The 20,000-nt window shown below is 47.8% G+C and overlaps 1 protein-coding gene across 1 annotated transcript in view; it reads left to right on the top strand.

Annotated features, from left to right (window-relative positions):
• The window catches only part of kif21b (kinesin family member 21B), a 110,052-nt gene that overhangs the window by 38,015 nt on the left and 52,037 nt on the right, over window positions 1–20,000 (top strand). The window contains exons 3-10 of the mRNA XM_062545384.1: window positions 1,573–1,755; window positions 6,860–7,009; window positions 8,182–8,310; window positions 8,923–9,102; window positions 10,646–10,761; window positions 12,351–12,546; window positions 16,138–16,327; window positions 17,242–17,305. Coding sequence (XP_062401368.1) covers window positions 1,573–1,755; window positions 6,860–7,009; window positions 8,182–8,310; window positions 8,923–9,102; window positions 10,646–10,761; window positions 12,351–12,546; window positions 16,138–16,327; window positions 17,242–17,305 — 1,208 coding nt within the window. The remainder of the gene's footprint in view (window positions 1–1,572; window positions 1,756–6,859; window positions 7,010–8,181; window positions 8,311–8,922; window positions 9,103–10,645; window positions 10,762–12,350; window positions 12,547–16,137; window positions 16,328–17,241; window positions 17,306–20,000) is intronic.

Below are 20,000 nucleotides of genomic sequence, written 5' to 3'. Positions count from 1 at the left end.
TCCGGACGCAGAGTTATGAAATAACTGCACACTCTAATGGATTCCCTTCCCAGAAGTCACAAAAGGATTACAGGGCCAGTAAAACACTGCACATTGAGTGTGTGTGTGTGTGTGTGTGTATGTTGTTTTCATGTAACAAGGCTGCTCCCTCTGACAAAAATAAGGACACACTCTGCACAAGCAAATACTTAGCACTGGCTAATATTTTCAGCAAAACACACATCTGATGAAAACTATAACATATAATGTTGCATTACCAACTTTTAAATTGTTAAATGTTAAACTACTATTGAATGTAACTATTGGATTGTTATGTTTATGTCGCTCTGAGCAAAAGCATCTGCTAAAAACCATAACCATATAACCAACAGATATTGAACAAAGAACCAAGCAACCAAAACAAAGGTCAAAAAGACTTTTGACCTTCGAAAGAATTTGAGAAGGAACTTGTGTATAGATGTAAAGATAAATCTTAATGTGAAATGTAGTAACTTTAAATGAATACATTTGTGCACGTCTTTGAACTCTAAAATGGAAAGTGTCATTAAAATGGTTGTGTGTATGGAGGGTTTTTGTCTCCTGTGATGAGTCTGAGACAGTCCTATCATCACGATCTGTCACTGTGCTTTTCTCTCCTGTGGAGTTTTAATTGGGACGGGAGAATAGTAATCTGGGCTTATCTTAATGTTGCTTAATTAGGTGGGAGCCCTCAGGCATACCACTGCATAATTATACACTACACAAAGAGAGTGCAAGGAAATCACTTCACGTTTCACTGTGTAACACACACACACACACACACACACACACACACACACCAGGCAAACATCCGTGCTGTATTCCATATTCATAGCATATACAGATGCTTTGTTTGACCTTGATCTGATATGGGAAGCCAGTTTTGAGTTAAAGAGAATGTGAATCCTATGCTGGTGTTTGTGTGTGTGTGTGTGTGTGTGTGTGTATGTGTGTGTGCGCGTGTGTGTGTTTATATGTTTATGTAAGGGCAGAATTTGTTTTGTCTCTATAATAAGCCTGAGCAGGACACTCGATTAGCTCTGCTCAACCTTGTGTGTGTGTGTGTGTGTATGTGTGTGTGCTCGATGTGTCTAAAGTGTGCTGTATTCGATGTGTCTAAAGTGTGGCATGTCTGATGTGTCTAAAGTGTGTGTGTGTTCGATGTGTCTAAAGTGTGTGTGTGTTCGATGTGTCTAAAGTGTGGTGTGTCTGATGTGTCTAAAGTGTGTGTGTGGTCGATGTGTCTAAAGTGTGGCGTGTCTGATGTGTCTAAAGTGTGTGGTGTGTTCGATGTGTCTAAAGTGTGGTGTGTTCGATGTGTCTAAAGTGTGGTGTGTTCGATGTGTCTAAAGTGTGGCATGTCTGATGTGTCTAAAGTGTGTGGTGTGTTCGATGTGTCTAAAGTGTGGTGTGTTCGATGTGTCTAAAGTGTGGTGTGTTCGATGTGTCTAAAGTGTGTGTGTGTTCGATGTGTCTAAAGTGTGTGTGTGTTCGATGTGTCTAAAGCGTGTGTGTGCTCGATGTGTCTAAAGTGTGTTTCCGGTGTCGTTGCAGACGGGCTCAGGGAAGACGTACACGATGGGCACGGGCTTTGACGTGAACGTGTGTGCGGAGGAGGAGGGCATCATCCCGCGCGCCGTGCACCAGCTGTTCCGGGGCATCCAGCGTCGCCGTGACGACGCCCAGGCCGCCGGGGCTCAGGCTCCAGAGTTCAAAGTCAGCGCCCAGTTCCTGGAGGTGAGCGTCCAGTTTCAGTTTCAATATTATTTCACTTATGGAGCGCCAAAACATTACACATGTCTCATGGCGCTTTACAGAGTGTTAAACATTCAAAGAGAGCCCATGAGTAACGGGGGGGGGGGGACTCCCTAGAATTGGAGATACATGTAGGAAGAAACCTGTCCAGTGGGGGGGCACCCCGAAATCACACCGTGTCAGTCTACCGAACCCCCAAAACTGCTCTCTGCTCCTCTGAACTGCCCCGACTCAGTGCTCCAAAACCCCACTGCTGTCTCTATCCCACATTCTGCCCCCCACTCCTCTACCCCTAGACCTCCTCTCTTTACCCCCTAAACTGCTATTTTGTAGTCTGGTACCCCCAAACTCTCTATCTCTCAGTCAGGTACCCCCAAACTCTCTATCTCTGTCTGGTACCCCCAAACCCTCTATCTCTCAGTCAGGTACCCCCAAACCCTCTATCTCTCAGCCTGGTACCCTAAGCCCCCCTCTCTTCTCCCCTTTAACTGCTTAGTCCCAGTATATTGCTCCCAAACTCTTTATGTTGCTCAGTAAGGTGCTCTGCTAAACTGCTCCTTTTCAGTCTGTTAACCCCCCCCCCCCCCCCCCATTGCACCTCTAAACTGTTCTCTATCAAGCTCCTCATTCTGTGCAGCCCCAGAGTGTTCTCTCTGCACCACTACACTGCTGTCTCTCAGTCTCTCCCCCCTCCACACCTCCTCTCAGTCTCTCTCTGGTCCAGTGTTCTGGGAGACTGGTGCGTGCCGGCGCCCAGACGTCTCTTCTGGGTGTCCTCCTCCTCCTCCTCCTCCTCCTCCTCCTCCTCCTCCTCCTCTCTGTCCTTAAGTCCGGCGGGGCCTGGACGAGTGTATCAAAGGTTGCCTAGAAACTAAGATGAATCGTAAAGGGATTTTCCAATGAGACGAAATGCCACCACTACCTGCCTCTTAAAGGGGCGTGGTCAGTGAGGAAGATGGACGTGTTGACTGTGAAGAAGCAGTGTGCTGTTGAGAACAGGCAGTCTGCATGAGCGCTGCACTTAGCTGAGACAGAGACAGGTCACGAAGAAAGTTAGTTTTCTCTTTATTTAGTTAGCTGGAAAATACAGTTTATATGTGGGACTGTTAGAAAGACATGTGGCTTGTAGAATATATCGCTAAATGTAGGGCTAAGGGAATGGTCATAATCCAATATAATGTTTATTTCTCCCATAGGAATACATAGACACTGGTCCTCCCCATTGACTCCTAAAGGGCCGTGGCAGTTGTGAACCGCACTTTATAGAGACAATCTATCCACTACGCGTGCTAAACATTTATAGATGAATTGACCTGAGGAAGGTCTACATGACCGAAACGTTGTGATAATAAATGTTTGTTGCATGCGTAATGGACAGTGTGCGGGATTTTCTCTATAAAGTATCAGTGGTAACCTTTACCTTATCCAACACACCTGTCCCCATAAAGAGGAGTGCAAAAGCGCTTTTGAACTGAGTTGTGAGCCCCACGCCACGTCACGATGATAGCAGAATTGACCCTCTCATGAATGGCCTGGCTTTATAAAGCGTCTCTGAGTGTATTATGGGGTTGATGTTGGAGCCCACCTCCCTGCCTGGCAAGGCCTCAGTGCTAATGGGCTAGTTTTCTCCTGAGCGCAGAGCCAATCTAAACCCAATGCTTTAGCGCTGGCATATTCTCAGAGCCCACGCTGCCAAGGGGCAGCTGTAAATCTGTCCGTTATTCTGGCACCTTCTCCAAGTTAGTGCCCGGCTTTGAGACGCAGGTGCCAAGGGCGGGCGTAAATCTCTCTTATGCGCTGGCATGTTCTCAAAGTTGGTGCCCCGTTCTTGGAGTTGAGTCCAAGAGCCTGTGAGATTTATTTTACGCAGCTGTGGCAGTGGAGTAGATTTGAGTCTCTCTCTCTCTCTCTCTCTCTCTCTCTCTCTCTGTGTTTGTGTGTGTTTGAGAGGGTCTGGGTCTCTCTTAAGGTTCCTCCGGGCCAGGCCCGTTGTGCGCCCCTTGTGCGGTCAGGTGAAATGTGAGCTGGAGTGGAGGGCCGATAGCGCTGTGCTCCTGAGCGTGAGAGTTCAGAGGAAGTTTAAGAGTTTATGTCTCGGCCTCACTCACTCTGAGGAGACTCTCTGTTGGACAAGTCTCTGACACGCCTCTGGCAAATTCCACTTTGTACAACGGTGTAAGTTTGTATTTCTCTGTGTGTATGGAGCTCCTCCTGACACACAGTCTTTTGTCATACACTGACTGCAGGTCAGGGAACGTTCTGTGTTTCTGTGGGAACTGAACTGCTAGTGAATTGAACTCCTGACTTTGGTATATCCTGACCCTTTCTCTATATGTGTCCTCTAAGCTTTTGCTTTGATACAACCCTTTCCCTATATGTTTGGTTTGATATGACTCTTTCTCGATATGTTTATTTATTTATTATTTTTACTATATCTGTTTGGTTCTCTAAACTTTGGTTGGTGTGTGTGTGTGTGTGTGTGTGTGATGCAATTGGCTTGTTCTCCCTCCATTGGCTGTATCACCTTCATCTCTCTGTGCTGCATCAGTGTTCCTGCTCCATCGAGGTCTCTGTGTACAGCTGCTTATTTTGAGTGACTTCATGTAGGTTTAGATGCTTCACTGCTTGGGTGTGTGTGTGTGTGTGTGTGTGTGTGTGTGTGTGTGTGTGTGTGTGTGTGTTTACTTATGTAAGAGCAGAATTTGCTTCGTTTCTATAATAAGCCTGAGCAGGACACACATTAGCTCTGCTCGACCTTGCGTGTGTGTGTGTGTGTGTGTGTGTGTGTGTGTGTGTGTGTGTTGCGGCTGATGACATGTGCCTGGTCTGCACAGCCCACAAAACACCCTGTCAGATTCCTCACCTTAGTGTGTTGGAATGCAAACGCGGTGCTATATGGATGCGTAAAAGTGTTGCATCGTTGATTTCACTCCAAGAGCATCTCATAACAGTACTGTCATGAAATTCTTAGAAAGTTAACGGCTAAGTTAAAATGTCTCATCACATGCTGAATGGATGTAGCCTGACCAGCCAGACCCACATCAAGATGAGTGTGTATAATCGTATGTGTTGATCTAGAGTGTGTGTAATCGTATGTGTTGATCTAGAGTGTGTATAATCGTATGCTTTGACTCTAAGGCCCTGGCTACACAGAGTGTGTATCTGACGGTGAGAACCATTTTAGAACACTGGTCTAATGTTTTTCAAATGTCCGTGCCACTATCATGTCTGGTGTAGCCTGCTCCATTGATTACAGTGGACGCTAGCTGTTGCAGCAGTCGCTAGGTGAACAGACGGCTACGGTTGCGCGTGGGCAGTGTCGCCTCCCTGTTCGCGCCCCTGAGTGGGGTCCAGCGCCACACTACTCCATTGTCCATGACTCAGGGGCCACATTGGGTGATTTTATACGTTAGTGCAGTTGTCAAAAAAATATACACACCAAATAATCGTAATAATCGTGAAATCGTGATTATTCTTCAGACAATTATCGTACCAACAAAATCTCTAATCGTGACATCCTTATGTCCATGACGGCTAACGTGAGTGGACATGCTGACCGCTGAGGGGACGTGTCTCACCGGCCTGCAGGTTTAGAGCGGAGGTATTGATCGTCTCGTAGGCCTGCAGGCTTAGAGCGGAGGTATTGATCGTCTCGTAGGCCTGCAGGTGTAGAGCGGAGGTATTGATCGTCTCGTAGGCCTGCAGGTTTAGAGCGGAGGTATTGATCGTCTCGTAGGCCTGCAGGCTTAGAGCGGAGGTATTGATCGTCTCGTAGGCCTGCAGGTGTAGAGCGGAGGTATTGATCGTCTCGTAGGCCTGCAGGTTTAGAGCTGAGGTATTGATCGTCTCGTAGGCCTGCAGGCTTAGAGCGGAGGTATTGATCGTCTCGTAGGCCTGCAGGTGTAGAGCGGAGGTATTGATCGTCTCGTAGGCCTGCAGGTTTAGAGCGGAGGTATTGATCGTCTCGTAGGCCTGCAGGTTTAGAGCGGAGGTATTGATCGTCTCGTAGGCCTGCAGGCTTAGAGCTGAGGTATTGATCATCTCGTAGGTCGCCATTATCAGCTAATCTGAGATGACTCAGCTGCAAGTCCCATTATGTCTGAAATGAGGACACATGAATAGAGAAGGACAGGACGACGGCTTGATGACCGCTGAGGAAAGCCCTCTCTCTCTCGTCCATTACGCTCTCTCTCTTCCCTACGCGCTGTGTGTGTGTGTGTGTGTGTGCGTGTGTGTGTGTGTGTGTGTGTGTGTGAGAGAGAGACTCGGAGCGCAGCACTATGTGTAGTTGTGTAATAGTCCTCAGTGCTGTGTGTGTGTGTGTGTGTATGTGTGTGTGTGTGTGTGTGTGTGAGAGAGACTCTAATACTCTATGTGTAGTTGTGTAATAGTCCTCAGTGCTCCCTGTGCAAGGACAGGCTGGGGGTGTGCTCAGCAGATTCTCTGCGGCTGTTGACATCTGTGTGTGTGTGTTGAGGGGAGGGTAATTATTCAAATCTCTCTAAGAGTGCCTTCCCTATCTCTCCCTAGGGAGCTTGCTAAAGGGCCGTTGCTATATTATAGAAACTACAAGAAACTAATGTCAACAACCATTAAGTGTTGCAAACATTTCCTCTCCCTCCATCTCTCCCTCCCCTCTCTCTCTCTCTCTCTCCCTCTCTCTCTCCATCTATCTGTCAGAGTTAATGAATGACTGTCCTGTGCTCCAGTGATGGATTGATGACGTTATTTGTAAGTTAGCGATCACGTTTCCTTCTCTCCTATAGAAGCAAACGCCACTCTCTTAATAGGCTGCGGGGGTTGTGCCAGCAGTTCAAAGGTCATCACTAAAGGTCATGACCCCCTGACCCGGTTTGGCAGCATGTGTGGTCCTATTGTCACTCAAGGGTCAGTGGGAGAGAATAGTGTGTGTGTGTGTGTGTGTGTGAGAAGAAGTCTGAAGGGAGAGATTATTTATGTGTGTTTGCCTCCGTTAATGTTTTTGTGAATTTATGTGTGTATGAATACTGACGTTTCTCTGTGTGTGTGTGTGTGTGTGTGTGTGTGTGTGTGTGTGTGTGTGTGTGTGTGTGTGCTCTCTCTACAGCTGTATAACGAGGAGATCCTGGACCTGTTTGACAGCACGCGTGATCTGGAGTCCCGTGGCAGGAAGTCCAACATCAAGATCCACGAGGACAGCAGCGGCAGCATCTACACCACCGGGGTCACGTCACGCCTCGTAGCATCCGAAGAGGAGGTGTGTGTGTGTGTGTGTGTGTGTGGGGTGACATTTCGTGCCCATGAGGAGCATCTCAGATTCACAGAATGCAGCTAATGTCTAATGTTACTGTATTTTGGGAGCATGTGTCCTACTCAACATGGCTGCATCTTTATCTGGCCTGAAAGGGCTATTTACACACACACACACACACACACACACACACACACACACACACACACACACACACACACACACACACACACACACACACACACAACATGGCTGTCCTTCTCAACATGGCTGCATCTTTATGTGGCCTGAAAGGGCTATTTAGGTCCAGGGACATGTTCCATAGAACCTACAGTGTCTTCTGAAGCCTTCTTAGTGCTTAGTGATGTCTGTGTGTGTGTGTGTGTGTGTGTGTGTTTGTGAAAATGAAATATGAGTGTGTGTGAATGAATACGTGTGTGAGTGCTTTGTGTGTGACCCCTATTAACCTCTATCAGTTTTCTTGTGTGTGTATGCATGTGTACACATATGTGTGTGTTTGTGTTTGTGTGTGTGTGTGTGTGTGTGTGTGTGTGTATATGTGTGTGTTGTAGCTGCTGCAGTGTCTCACCATTCTGTATGTGTGTGTGTGTGTGTGTGTGTGTTGTAGCTGCTGCAGTGTCTCACTATTCTGTGTGTGTGTGTGTGTGTGTTGTAGCTGCTGCATTGTTTCACCATTGTGTGTGTGTGTGTGTGTTGTAGCTGCTGCAGTGTCTCACTATTCTGTGTGTGTGTGTGTGTGTGTTGTAGCTGCTGCAGTGTTTCACCATTGTGTGTGTGTGTGTGTGTTGTAGCTGCTGCAGTGTCTCACTATTCTGTATGTGTGTGTGTGTGTGTTGTAGCTGCTGCAGTGTTTCACCATTGTGTGTGTGTGTGTGTGTTGTAGCTGCTGCAGTGTCTCACTATTCTGTATGTGTGTGTGTGTGTGTTGTAGCTGCTGCAGTGTCTCACTATTCTGTATGTGTGTGTGTGTGTGTGTTGTAGCTGCTGCAGTGTCTCACTATTCTGTATGTGTGTGTGTGTGTGTGTTGTAGCTGCTGCAGTGTCTCACTATTCTGTATGTGTGTGTGTGTGTGTGTTGTAGCTGCTGCAGTGTCTCACCATTCTGTGTGTATGTGTGTGTGTGTGTGTGTGTGTGTGTGTGTGTGTGTGTGTTGTAGCTGCTGCAGTGTCTGAAGCTGGGCGCTCTGTCGCGCACCACAGCCAGCACGCAGATGAACGCCCAGAGCTCGCGCTCCCACGCCATCTTCACCATCCACCTGTGCCAGATGAGGGTCTGCCCACACCTGGTGAGAACACCTCCTCTTCCTCCTCCTCCTTCTCCTCTTCCTCCTCCTCCTTCTCATTCTCATTCTTCTCCTCCTCCTCCTCCTTCTTCTCCTTCGCATTCCCCTCTTCCTCTTCCTCCTCCTCCGCCTCATTCTTCTCCTCCTCCTCCTCCTCCTCCTTCTTCTCCTTCTCATTCCCCTCTTCCTCCTCCTCCTCCTCCTCCTCCTCCACCTCCTTTTCCTCCTCTTCCTCATCCTCTTCCTCCTCCTCATCTTCTTCCTCTTCCTCCTTTAAGGATGTGTCTGCAGATTTTTAGAACACTGTTGCTAGATGAGGATGATAGCTCCTGTATCTGACCCCAAGTTCCATATACAACACACACACACACACACACACACAGATGAAAAGCTATAGGTTGGGCTGGGCTATAGGTTGCTTTAGATAGAAGCATCTGCTACATGGCTCAATGTAAATATAGAGATCAGCTGCTAACTCTTCTGCTCCAGAGGACTTGTGGAGCCGGATGATTGACAGGTGATGTCAAATGCTCTTGCTCAGGTGAACTCTGCATCCATTAAACACCTCATTCTCCTCTTCCTCCTCCTCCTCTTCCTTCTCCTCCTCTTCCTCAGATGAACGGCTCTGCAGACGCCCAGATGAACGGGGTCTCGGACGGTCCCATCTCCCAGCCGGAGTACGAGACGCTCACCGCCAAGTTCCACTTCGTGGACCTGGCCGGTTCCGAACGCCTGAAGCGGACCGGAGCCACAGGGGAGCGGGCACGAGAGGGCATCTCCATCAACTGCGGCCTGGTACCGTCTACCTAACGCTTAATTAACGCTTAATTAATGTTTAATAAACGTTGTAGCTAATGCTCTTAATGTTAATGTGTATGAGAGGGCATCTCAATCAACTGGCACCACCTACTTAATACTTAATTAACGCTTGATAAACGTTGTAGCTGATACTCTTTATGTTAATGTTAATGTTTATATGTATGTGTATGTGTATGAGAGGGCATCTCCATCAACTGCCGCCTTGTACCACCTATCTTAACGCTTAATTAATGCTTCATTAGTGCTTAATTAATGTTTAATAAAGCTATAGCTCATTCTCTTAATGTTAATGTGGATGAGACGGCATCTCCATCATCAGAGGCCTGGTGCGACCTGTTTAATTAATGTCACTACTAAAACCCTTACTGTTAACGAGGGCCAGCGAGGCTTTAAGCTTAATGAAAATCATTACGAACAATTTCATTATCGTTGGAGTCTCTTTTCTTCTATTACTGTATTATTTGAGGATGATAATGTTGGTGCTTTATATAGTATTTTATTGAGTTTATGACGTTGCTATATAGTCTATGACTCTTTTGGTCTTAGTAGGGTGACATATTTGGGTTGAAAGCTGCTTTACTTATTTGAGTATTTGGAGGAGAAATTGAGGGAAAATAAATATCTTTCACTGCGTTAATCCATCAACTGCAGTCGTGATTAGATTGAAAGTCATGCTGGATTTGACGATTTCACTGCCTTGAGTTCTGACCAGCAGAGACTGCAGTGTGCCCTGGTCCGCTGTGTGTGTGTGTGTGTGTGTGTGTGTGTGTGCGCGCAAGAGTACCCCGCTCTGCTCCGGTGCTGCCCTTGGTTTCTAATCTACATGTCCCTCCACTTCTTTATCCTCCATACAGGCTCCATTAATTACCGTACACACACACACACACACACACACACACACACACACACTCTCTCTCTCTCTCTCTCTCTCTCTCTCTCTCTCTCTCTCTCTCTCTCTCTCTCTCTCCCTCTCTCGCAAGTAGGCTATACACTCTTTCTCTCTCTCTCTCACATACACACACACACACGCACACACACACTCCTTCACACACCGGTAGCTCTCTGCTTAGAGGGCTTATGGACAGATAATTGCATTGGCAGCAGAGTGGGCCTGCGCTGTCCCCTGTACCTGGGCACCCCTAATGCAATGGAGTATAATGTAATGGAGTGCACTGTACTCTACTGTAGTGTGTGTGTGTGTCTGTGTGTGTGTGTGTGTGTGTTTGTATATGCCTGGCAGGCAGTCAAGTCCAGGCTGCAGTGTTGCTCCCCATTCAGTTAGTGACTCCTCACAGCATCCTATCTGACTCTGACTATGCCATTGGTCTCCTGTGTGTGTGTGTGTGTGTGTGTGTGCTTTCAATGCTTTGCTGTGTGTATGAGTTTTGAATGTTTTGCTGTTTGTGTGCGTGTTTTGAATGATTTACTGTTTACAATGTTTTCTATGCTTAACTGTGTGTGTGTGTGTGTGTGTGTGTGTGTGTGTGTGTGTGTGTGTGTGTGTGTGTGTATTGTGCAGCTGGCCCTGGGTAATGTGATCAGTGCTTTGGGAGACCAGACTAAGAAAGGTGGACACGTGCCTTACAGAGACTCCAAACTGACACGTCTGCTGCAGGACTCACTGGGGGGCAACAGGTAACACACACACACACACACACACACACACACACACACATATACACATGCATGCACACGCACACATGCGCACACACACACACACACACACACACACACACACACACACACACACACACACACGCCTGCCTGCTGCATGCTTTAGCAGTGAGGTGGGCATGGGCGGGGAGACAACAGTATGCAAACACACACACACACACACACACACACACACACACACACATACTGTACACATACACGGACACACACTAATCTGCTAAATGCATTCTCATACAGACATCCATGCTCACACTCCCTCACTCACACACACCCATTAAAGGATGTAAGAACAAAGACCGATTGCTCACTTGGTGCCGATCCATAAAGCCTGTGCGGACACACACACACACACACACACACCGTGCAACACACGGCCATTAGAACCTTCACTAGAGCACTACACGGGTCAGATGTGCTCCACATACACACACACACACACACACACACACACACACACACACACACACACACACACACACACACACAGACACAGACACACACACACACACACACGAGACACACCTGCCACTCGGACTTACAGATTGATTGGGATATGAAAACTTCTATTGCTGTACTCGAGCTTGCAAACATACCGTACACACACAGACACATGGACACACACACACATATACAGACTCGCAGTCAAAACCCACACACTCAAGTGTATGCTAATTACAGCCTTTGTAATGTGCTGTTGCATATTTTACCAGCAGTGCTGTTTGTGGTTTTGTGCATCTGTAATCACGATGATTGGAAGGGTGTGTGTGCGTGTGTGTGTGTGTGTGTGATTTAACGTCGAGGTTAATGTGAATTAAACATGAGTGCCATCATTCACTGTGGTCAGGACTGAGCTGTTCCGAGTGCCCTTTACCAAATGAATGTTTGACTGCAAACATGTGTGACTGTGTGTGTGTGAGTGTGTGTGTGTGTGTGAGTGTGTGTGTGTGTGTGTGTGTGTGTGTGTGTGTGTGTGTGTGTGTGTGTGTGTGTGTGTGTGTGTGTGTGTGTGTGTGTGTGTGTGAGTGTGTGAGTGTGTGAGTGTGTGAGTGTGTGAGTGTGTGAGTGTGTGAGTGTGTGAGTGAGTGAGTGAGTGAGTGAGTGAGTGAGTGAGTGAGTGAGTGTGTGAGTGTGTGAGTGTGTGAGTGTGTGAGTGAGTGTGTGAGTGAGTGTGTGAGTGAGTGAGTGAGTGAGTGAGTGAGTGAGTGAGTGAGTGAGTGAGTGAGTGAGTGAGTGAGCGAGCGAGCGAGCGAGCGAGCGAGCGAGTGAGTGAGGTTGCATGTGTGTATTTTGAGCGACTGAAGCCAGAGTGGTGGAATGGTGACGATGACCTAAAGACTCGGCTGCTTCCTGTTCCCACTGTACACGTCCTGCAGTCTGGACCACCGTGTGTGTGTGTGTGTGTGTGTGTGTGTGTGTGTGTGTGTGTGTGTGATATAGCTCTTGAATCCTCTCTGCTCTGTCCCTCATCTACTAAAATCCAACACGCACTGATGCCCTGACCTCTCTTGTGCTGTGTGTGTGTGTGTGTGTGTGTGTTCCCGTCCCTGCAGCCGCACGGTGATGATCGCGTGTGTGAGCCCGTCGGACCGAGACTTCATGGAGACGCTGAACACGCTGAAGTACGCCAACCGGGCGCGCAACATCAAGAACAAGGTGGTGGTGAACCAGGACAAGACCAGCCAACAGATCAGCGCCCTGCGCGCAGAGATCGCACGCCTGCAGATGGAGATCATGGAGTACAAAGCGGTGAGGAGAGGGGGAAGAAGGAGGGAGGGAGGGAGGGAGAGAGGGAGGGAAAGATGGAGAGATGGGTGAGAGGAAGGGATGGAGAGAGAGATGAGAGGGAAGGAAGGGAGGAGGGAAGGAGAGAGGGCAGAGATCGCACGCCTGCAGATGGAGATCATGGAGTACAAAGCGGTGAGGAGAGGGGGAATAAGGAGGGAGGGAGGGAGAGAGGGAGGGAGAGAGGGAGGGAGAGAGGGAGGGATGAGAGGGAAAGATGGAGAGATGGGTGAGAGGAAGGGATGGAGAGAGAGATGAGAGGGAAGGAAGGGAGGAGGGAAGGAGAGGGCAGAGATGCGGTGAAAACCGCAGAAAAGCGGTGAGGAGAGGGGGAAAAAAGGGGAGAGATGGAGAGGAGGATAGAGAAAGATTGGAGGAGAAGTGAGGAGAAAAGAGCACACATTAGAGATAGAGAGGAGGATAGGGAAAGAGTAGTTGCAAGAGGAGGTGCAAGTGGAGAGGAGGTGCAAGTGGACCAGGTCTGCTTGATGAGGAGGTGCAAGTGGAGAGGAGGTGTAAGTGGAGAGGAGGAAGGGGTGGATCAGGGCTACTTGATGAGGAGGTGGAAGTGGAGAGGAGGTGCAAGTGGAGAGGAGGTGCAAGTGGAGAGGAGGAAGGGGTGGAGAGGAGGAAGGGGTGGAGAGGAGGAGGTGCAAGTGGAGAGGAGGTGCAAGTGGAGAGGAGGAAGGGGTGGAGTAGGGCTGCTTGATGAGGTAATGGTGTTCCTGATGAATGCAAATCACTAGTGACACAATCTCTGAATGAGCTACTGACCCCAACACCACAGCTCACACACTCACATACACGCCAAGCCTACATTCCCCTACTGTCTGGACCACATATCAATCCACTGGGCTCTCATGCTGTGTGTGTGTGTGTGTGTGTGGGTAAGTGTGTGAGCGAGAGACAGAGATCTGTCTAGTGGTCCATGCTGTGTGTGTGTGTGTGTGTGTGTGCGTGCGTGCGTGCGTGCGTGCGTGCGTGCGTGCGTGTGTGTGTGTGTGTGAGTGAGAGAGACAGAGAGACAGAGATCTGTGTAATGGCCCATGCTAGGCGTGTTTGCTAACTGGCGGCGACAGTGAAGGTCACCTCAGCGCTACGCTGATGGCCTGGTGGGGCACGATAACGCGATTAGCGCCCGGTCCGATCGGAGCGGGGAGACCCTCTCGTGTGTGTGTGTGTGTGTGTGTGTCGGTCTAATGGACCGTAGCCGGGGCCAGGAGTGTGTGCTGACCCGGTTGTGCGGAGGACTCTGGGTCAACACTGATACGCCTGCCAGGACGAGGAGCCGTCACAAGGCAGAGCTCGGGAAAGCTAGGGTTAACAGTGTGTGTGTGTGTGTGTGTGTGTGTGCGCATTTAAAACTTTCAGAGCAGAGATGTTTAGCCAAGCAGGAATGAACATAGCAGTTTTTCATGAACAGTAGTGTACTGTATGTGTGTGTGTGTGTGTGTGATGTGCAGTAGTGTGTGTGATTGTGTGGGGCTTTGCTCCCATGCTGGTGTGTGTGTGTGTTTATGTATCGGGGTTGGATAATTAGGAGCTTTGTGTTCCCACAGTCGCGGAAAACCAGGGAAAGTCTTTAAGGCAGCAAATCCCAGTGTTTAAGGGCTAGACAGATCATGGGTTAGTTTGGGAATTTCTTCAAGTATAGAAGGAATGTGTCTTGTTTTGGAGTATGAAATCAGTCATTTTCATGCCAAAGTAATATATATTTCTTAAAATGTAAAGCACAGTGATTTGTAGGCAACGTGTTGTGAGCATTATTGTCGTGCTGGGTGTTTGAAGAGGCACGTTTAGGTGAAGAGGGCAGAAGTTCAGGTGAATTGTGTGTAACTTCGTTTTGAGTTAAACTCATTTGCTTGATCTGATGCTAAATGTCATTAGTAGGTCTGGCTAAGACCTCGCATTGTGTGTGTGTGAAGGTGTGTGTGTGTGTGTGAATGTACCACCTGGCACCTTTCTCTGAGCCCTCACGCAGCCATAACTGTGTGTGTGTGTGTGTGTGTGTGTGTGTGTGTGTGTGTGTTTGTTTGCATTTGTGCACCACCTGACCTGCTTTATACCAGCCTTCTCTGGGCATTCACAGAGCCATAAGTGTGTGTGTGTGTGTGTGTGTGTGTGTGTGTGTGTAGTAGACAGTTCTTCTCTAGCTCCCCTGTGGTGCATGAATGCTCAGAGCAGGAGATGATTTGACTGCCCTGTCCAACACTGAAACAACTCATGGCTGCTGGAGGCTGACTGCAGTGACACTCTCTCCACAGACGTATCAGTTTGATTCTAGAGCCAAGAAGAACTAGTCTGGCTATCACCATACTAAGCTCAATCGTTTAAGATTGAACGTTAGTCTGGGGAGTATGTGCTTTATTTCTACTGCACAAGAGGCGTGATCAAAGGGCATCGTTCAAATGACTCCATACGCTAAGATAGTCCCTCGACCAATCAGACCAATGATCCGGTGCGTCTTTTGGAAAAGCTAGTTTGTGATTGGACCCAGAAGATGAGGACAGGAAGCAGGGGAGATAGATGTGCAGGTTTCCAGCCAGGCAGGGTTCACCCAGCCTAATGAAGAACCCTTTTTGCTGTAAGGTTACGTTCTTACTATAAGGTTCAGTTCTTGCTGTAAGGTTCGGTTCTTGCGGTAAGGTTCGGTTCTTGCTTTTACCGTGCTGGAGCCGCTTTAGAACTTGAGATGATGTGTGTCCATGAGTCCCAGTTCTACATGGAGCTTTGTTTTGAAGGACCTGATGCTGAACTCTAGAGGAATGTACGTCAGCACTTATCTTTTTCTGTAACGCTGAAATAAATTAACTTGATAAAGAGATTAACTTTATTTTGGTGTGTGTGTGTGTGTGTGTGTGTGAAACTGCACCCGTAGTCACGTTGACAGCCAAACCCAGCTGCTGACACTTTTACGGTTTAATCTAGTTGTGGCCAGGCAATAATATCACATGTGATGGAGATCAAGAAATGAATGTGACGTGTGTGTGTGTGTGTGTGTGTGTGTGTGTGTGTGTGTTCTCATTGCACTTGCGATGTGTGTGACCTGTGGCAGGGGAAGCACGTTGTGGGCGAGGATGGGTCTGAGGGCTTCAGTGTGTGTGTGTGTGTGTGTGTGTGTGTGTGTGTGTGTGTGTGTGTGTGTCTCATTGTGCTTTATGTGTGTGTCCCGTGACAGGGGAAGCACGTCGAGGGCAAGGACGGTTCCTAGGGCTTCAGTATATGTGTGTGTATGTGTGTGTATGTATGTATGTGTGTGTTCTCATTGCGCTTGGTGTGTGTGTTCCGTGGCAGGGAAGCACGTGGAGGGCAAGGACGGTTCCTAGGGCTTCAGTGTGTGTGTGTGTGTGTGTGTATATGTGTGTGTGTGTGTGTATGTACAGTATGTGTGTGTTCTCATTGTGCTTGGTGTGTGTGTTCCGTGGCAGGGGAAGCGTGTGGCGGGCGAGGACGGTTCCGAGGGCTTCAGTGTGTGTGTGTGTATATATGTGTGTGTGTATATTATGTGTGTGTGTGTGTGTTCTCATTGCGCTTGGTGTGTGTGTTCCGTGACAGGGGAAGCGCGTGGCGGGCGAGGACGGTTCCGAGGGCTTCAGCGACCTGTTCCAGGAGAACTCGATGCTGCAGCGCGAGAACGACACACTCCGCATGCGCATCAAGGCCATGCAGGAGACCATCGACCACCTCAACACACGCATCACACAGCTGCTCAGCAACGAGGTCAACCTGCTGCTCACCAAGACAGGTGAGACACACCCGCACACACACACACACACACACACACTCAGCTGCTCAGCAACAAAGTCACAAAGTCAAGCTGCTGCACACACACACAGCTGCTTAACAAGGAGACAGTAAGAGTTGAAGTTGAAGTAGAGGGTAAGACAGCAAGAGGGTAAGACAGTAAGAGGGTAAGACAGTAAGAGGGTAAGACAGTAAGAGTTGAACATGGAGAAGAGGGTACGACAGCAAGAGGGTAAGACAGTAAGAGTTGAACATGGAGAAGAGGGTAAGACAGTAAGAGTTGAACTTGGAGAAGAAGGTAAGACAGTAAGAGGGTGAGACAGTAAGAAGGTAAGACAGCAAGAGGGTAAGACAGTAAGAGTTGAACATGGAGAAGAGGGTAAGACACCTGTTTGTCAATGCGGTTTGCTGAGCCCCTTAGTGTTTCACATGGGCTAGCAGTGCTCTGAGTAGCACTTGAAGCTATTGTTGAAAACATTAAGTTCTCTCCAAAGTCTTCACAGATGGTTGTGGTCACACATCTGGGTTCTGTCAGACAGAGAGTTAGGTGTGTGTGTGTGTGTGTGTGTGTGTGTGTGTGTGTGTATTATTTAGTAGCTGCTTTGGTAGGGTCTTGTAGGGCATCTGAACTGAGGCCTTGTTCATTTTCTTATTAAAGAGAAAGGACATCTTTTATTTAGTCCCATCGACCCTGGCTGTCTCCTCTCTGCCCGTGTCTTTTGTATGCGTGTGTGTCTGTGTTTGTGTGTGTTTGTGTGTGTTTGTGTGTGTGTGTGTGTGTTTGTGTGTGTGTGTGTGTGTGTGCGCGTGCGCTTGTGTGTGTGTGTGTGTGTGTGTGTGTGTGTGTGTGTGTGTCTGTGTGTGTGTTTAAACGCCCCCAGCCTCACCTCCAGCTGTGTTTTTCCTCCTCTGCAGGTGAGGGCAACGAGGAGATCGGAGCTCTGATCCAGAACTACATCAGAGAGATCGAGGAGCTCAGGTGAGCACACACACAAATACACACACACACACACACACACACACACGTCCTAGCCACGCTATAGATAGCCAGACAGCTGTGGAGATAGAAGTGAGATCAGACAGCTGTGGAAGTGGAATCCATATCAGAGAAGTTGAGTTGAATGCCCTGCAAACTCTTGTCCTAGTCGTCCTCTTCAGTGACCCTCATCTATACGGCAGCACACACACACACACACACACACACACACACACACACACACACACACACACACACTGCACTGTAGAGCTTATGTGCTAAGGAGAGCAGAGGCTCTGTGGACTGCAGTTGAATGTCCTGCAGGCTTTTAGTCCAGGTCACCTGGTAAGCTCTCACACTCACACACACACACTCACACACACACATACAGCAGGGTTTCCCGCAGCGCTTTCCTGCTAAGGCGGCCGCCTTAACAACACAGGGCTGCCGCCTTAACTAGCGTCTTCAATAAATAAATAAATAAATACATATATTATGTATAGTGATATTCGCCGTATTACTCTGTCATGTTTTCTCCATGTCATTCCAAAACATAGCCGCTAGTCTCCCTTCTCTGTAGAACGCATAAAAAAAAGAAACTTTTTCAAATCGAGTTGGCCTATGCGCACAGGCGACGCGCTCATTCAGCATGATTATTTGATATCAGGTGCCACTGCCACGCATATCTCAGAGTGACTGCGAACACAAATAGCCTAAACCTAGCTAGATTTGACGACTCTCACAGGAATGGTTCTCCGTTGAATCTACCAAATGTGTGGGATGAGCGGCATAACACTTTTGAGCGCTTTATCTCTTTTTTTTAATCACTCGTCTACTATGAATGCATAGCCCACTGCATCTTGTAATTTGTTGTGACAAACACTTGTGCCATCTAGCCTACAGCTAACAACAACTTGTGACGGCTATTCATTCACGTGTTGTAAAATTCTGAAATTGTCTGAGGTTTACACAGGCTAGTTTAAACTTTAAACTGTAGCCTCTGTCACCCATGCCAGTTTCATCATCCCGACCGGGCGGGACGCACGTTTCCGTTTTGTAGAAATAATTCCTGAATGTTTTTGTTCAGAGCTGAACATGCAACTGTATTTGACAGATGACAGATTTGGCTGCTAGGGACAAAATATTAGCGTTCAATGCGGTAGGCTACGATCTCGCTAATTATGTTTTAAAAAGCATTAAAAACGTTCCGGCTCTCTTAGGCTATATGAGCAACAGGCACGCACAATATACAGCTTCAATCAAAGAATTGCAGCTTTAGGCTACTAAATCACAATTCACTAACTTTACCATACAGTTGCAATGTTACATTTTCATACAGTTTCATCTTTATTTCATGGCATATTCTAAAATATCCACCATTACAAATATTCTTGGTTTTAATAGAATATTATAATATTGACTGGCTTTAAAATATATCCTATGGTGCTATGCTGAGCAGTGCAAACGTTTTGAAAGATACAAAAGGCCCTGTATTGGAGTTGTAAACTTACACTTTTAAAGTATAATATTGTCTAAATTGTGTTAATGATGTTTAATTGGTTGCTGATACAATTAAATCTGATACAATGAATGTGAAATCCAGGTATATTGCTGTCATTAGTGTCAAAATTCAACATTTTCAACATTAATGAAATGCTGACAGCCTACAAAATGTTTACTTCAGCTGACCTCCTTGTCTTAAAGTAAATCAGAAAAGAAGTTATTTAGACAAGTGTATGCTAGACTGCTCCTGTAGCCAACAATCCCCTCTCTACCCTTTGGGAATTGAACTGTTATATGATCCTTGGTGATGTCAATTATGAAAACCCCTTTCTTTGGTTGGTCTTGATGTGGCCTTCACTCCTTTAAGACTCGGTCTCGACTCGACTCAGACTTGCTTCCTAAAAGGGTTTCGGTCGTTGTCACTGGGTCTCGGCTGCAGTTAAACCAACGGCCTCAACCCCCACCCCCCATCGTAGGGCAGTGGCGACGATGCGGCGGCGATGTGGCGGGGACGCTATGGCGACGCCCCCTTCCCCTGGACAGACACCACCTTAACTAACAAATTTTCTGGGGGAAACCCTGTACAGTACATACATATACACGCACACATACACTCACACTCACACACACACACACACACACACTCACATACAAATACACACATACGCATGCATACATAGACACACTCACACACACACACACACACACACACACACACCTTGTTGTCCCATCAGAGAGGCAGGCAGGAGAGAGATGAGTGTTGGTTTTGCTGCAGTGCCTAAGCGCTGAGAAACGAGAGTACCAGAGGAGAAGGTCACAGAAACTCTCCACACACACACACACACACACACACACACACACACACACACACACACACACACACACACACACACGGACAGGAAGGAGAGAATCAAAAGGAGTCGGCCACATTAGAGACTCTGCATTCTCTAACACACACACACACACACACACACTGCCACTCTGTGGTCTCCTCACGTCTCTCTCTCTATTAGGCTTTATCTGTCTCTCCCCACCTCACACTCACTCACGCTGTGTTTCTATTTCTGTTTATCTCGCTTGGTCATCTCTCTACCTCTGCTGTTCTCTCTCTCTCCCTCTCTCTCTTTCTTTTGCTCTTTCTCTCCTTATCTGCCCCTTTAATCTATCATTCTATCTCTCGGTCATCTCTCTATCC

The sequence above is a fragment of the Sardina pilchardus genome, chromosome 9 (genome assembly GCF_963854185.1).
Source record: "Sardina pilchardus chromosome 9, fSarPil1.1, whole genome shotgun sequence".
Classification (NCBI taxonomy): Eukaryota; Metazoa; Chordata; class Actinopteri; order Clupeiformes; family Clupeidae; genus Sardina; species Sardina pilchardus.
Note: the sequence above shows the minus strand (reverse complement) of the source record. Positions and strands in the feature narration are given on the sequence as shown.